Genomic DNA, 2,372 nt, shown 5'->3' with positions numbered 1-2,372 from the left:
CTCAGTGGCTGCCTGAGAAATATTTCTGTGTTGCCATTTTGTCAGGATGCAGATATTTAAAGCACCTGTCGTGAAACCTGAGGTGACATTTCAATCGCTTGTAGAGGTCTTAATGTTCGTGCGTTTCCTCTACAAAGTCATAAGGTTCGAAAAAAAAAAAAAAAAGATGCTTGATGCAGTGTGACAGCCAAAGCAATGGATAGAGTTTCACATTCTATATTTAAGCCTGGTGACTTGTGTCCCTGCTGCACTGTTTAAATGCCAGAGTCCTACTGTCAAAACAGAGAGAGGGGCGCAACAATATGATGGACCTTTTTGAGACCAATCCTTATCTTTTCAATGATTTGCGCTATTTGGAAGAGGGGAATCATGGACCACTGCAGCACTTGGACATGGCGGGGGTGTCTCCTCTGTACAACGGCAATGACAGCCCGCTGTCTCCGGGCCAGGATAATATTCCGTCCGAAACCGGGGGGGAAAGCAGCGGGGAAGAGCACGTCCTTGCGCCACCGGGGCTTCGTGCGCACTGCGAGGGTCAGTGCCTCATGTGGGCATGCAAAATCTGCAAGAGAAAATCGGCGCCCACGGACAGACGCAAGGCCGCAACGCTCAGGGAGAGAAGGAGGCTCAAAAAGATCAACGAGGCCTTCGACGCGCTGAAGAGGAAGACCGTGGCCAACCCCAACCAGAGGCTCCCCAAGGTGGAGATTTTACGCAGCGCCATCAGCTACATTGAGCGACTACAGGACCTGCTGCAGACTCTGGACGAGCAGGAGAACGCGCAAAACGCGTCATCACATAAGTTTAACAACAGAGAACACAATGTAAGGCAGCACTGGATCATCACATGTACATAAGGAGACTTTCAGCTTGTTTGAGGCATTCAGATTTCCCTTTTAGGTTCTTATACTATGGACTGTATCACGGCCATACCCATAAAATCACAGCTTGAGAATCTGTGGCGCTTTCAATTACTTTTTGATGTGTTTACTGACTTGTTTGTAGTCCGTTTCAACATGGTATTTTATTCAACTTACGGTTGTAATGATAATTGTTAAATAACCACATGATCCTCCAATTCTTATTCATTTTCATAATTTTATTTGAACTTTTACACAACCGTCTGAAAATGTTAAGCTTACTTCTGGTTTATCATAGAAGTGTTTGCATTTATTTTTCAGTAAAGACTTTGTCTGGGTGTTTCTACAGGTGGCCAGTCACAATGAGTACCAGTGGAAAAAGGCTCCAGAAACCTGGTTGGCCTCTGCTGACCATTCCGCCACAACATTGATAAACCAGAGGGAAGGTATGAGTAAATAATAAATAAAATCATACATAAAGGAATTCTTAGATAAATAAATGAAAGTAATTTTCCTTTTTGTTCCAGGAACAAGTGAGTCTTCTGCATCTTCCAGTCTCCTGCGTCTGTCATCCATAGTGAACAGCATCACCAATGATGAGAAAATCACCTTCCGGGAGGACGAGTCAGAAAACTGAAATGTAAATCTGTGACCTTGATGTGACACAATTTTAATATATAGAAATTTCCATTATTTATCTATTAATTATTTCCACTCGATTCAGCCATTCTGACTTCTGTTTGTTTATGTAGCCTTCACTTGCACAGCAGAAGCAACAAATTTGTACATATTTTATAATAATGTGCTGTAAAGATTTTATTTATTTTATATTCAGAAGCACATAAACTCTTTAAGAAAATAAGTATTTGTACATAACTGACCAAGAAAATAAACTGATTCTTTTGCAATATCCTAAACCAAAGTATTCCTCTATCTTTAAGGACATGCCATAAAAGTATGAGAAGCAGATCATATATAATTGTGGACAGAAATATCAAAAATGACAATTGTCTCAAAAATATATTTTAACAGACACAAAGGAGGGATTAAATGTTGTCTGCAAATCCATCCCTGTATGTCTGAGTTTTATCTAAAAAAAACCGTGCCCACCACTAGTTCAAAATCTACCAGTTCCTCCACCGTTCACGGTTATTAGAAGTCCATAAAATCTGGCCCGGAATAGTTGTTGCCAGGCTGGCTCTCTTTGCTCCAACTGGTCTCCAGCAGGACTGATCCCAAAACAGTAACTTGAGTCCTTCTGTGAACACAGCGTGCCTCCCTTCTCCCTCCCAATCATATATTAGGGACATGGAAACTTAGGCAGGAGGCCTGAGCGAAAAGCCCATCGGGATAATGAAGCAAAAAGAGGTCTTAATTCATCATCACCTGCTATTAAAATCCCTGCTGTGATGCGGGGGAGTCCCCTGAGGCTTGTTCGCTGTGTATTAACGCGAGGTGAGGATGTTTGTTGGTGATGTCGGGTGTGCTGGTCTCCCTCAGATCTCTGCGGAT

The 2,372-nt window shown here is 42.4% G+C and overlaps 1 protein-coding gene across 1 annotated transcript; it reads left to right on the top strand.

The window, feature by feature from the left end:
* Nucleotides 1-280: 280 nt before the first annotated feature.
* Nucleotides 281-1,770, top strand: myf6 (myogenic factor 6). The gene is made up of 3 exons (XM_068306687.1): nucleotides 281-824; nucleotides 1,210-1,306; nucleotides 1,388-1,770. The coding sequence occupies exons 1-3, from the start codon at nucleotides 303-305 to the stop codon at nucleotides 1,495-1,497; spliced, it is 729 nt and encodes a 242-aa protein (XP_068162788.1). The 5' UTR covers nucleotides 281-302; the 3' UTR covers nucleotides 1,498-1,770.
* The last annotated feature ends 602 nt before the right edge of the window (nucleotides 1,771-2,372 follow it).

The sequence above is a fragment of the Antennarius striatus genome, chromosome 22 (assembly GCF_040054535.1).
Source record: "Antennarius striatus isolate MH-2024 chromosome 22, ASM4005453v1, whole genome shotgun sequence".
NCBI lineage: Eukaryota > Metazoa > Chordata > Actinopteri > Lophiiformes > Antennariidae > Antennarius > Antennarius striatus.
This window is presented reverse-complemented; position numbering and strand designations above follow the sequence as displayed.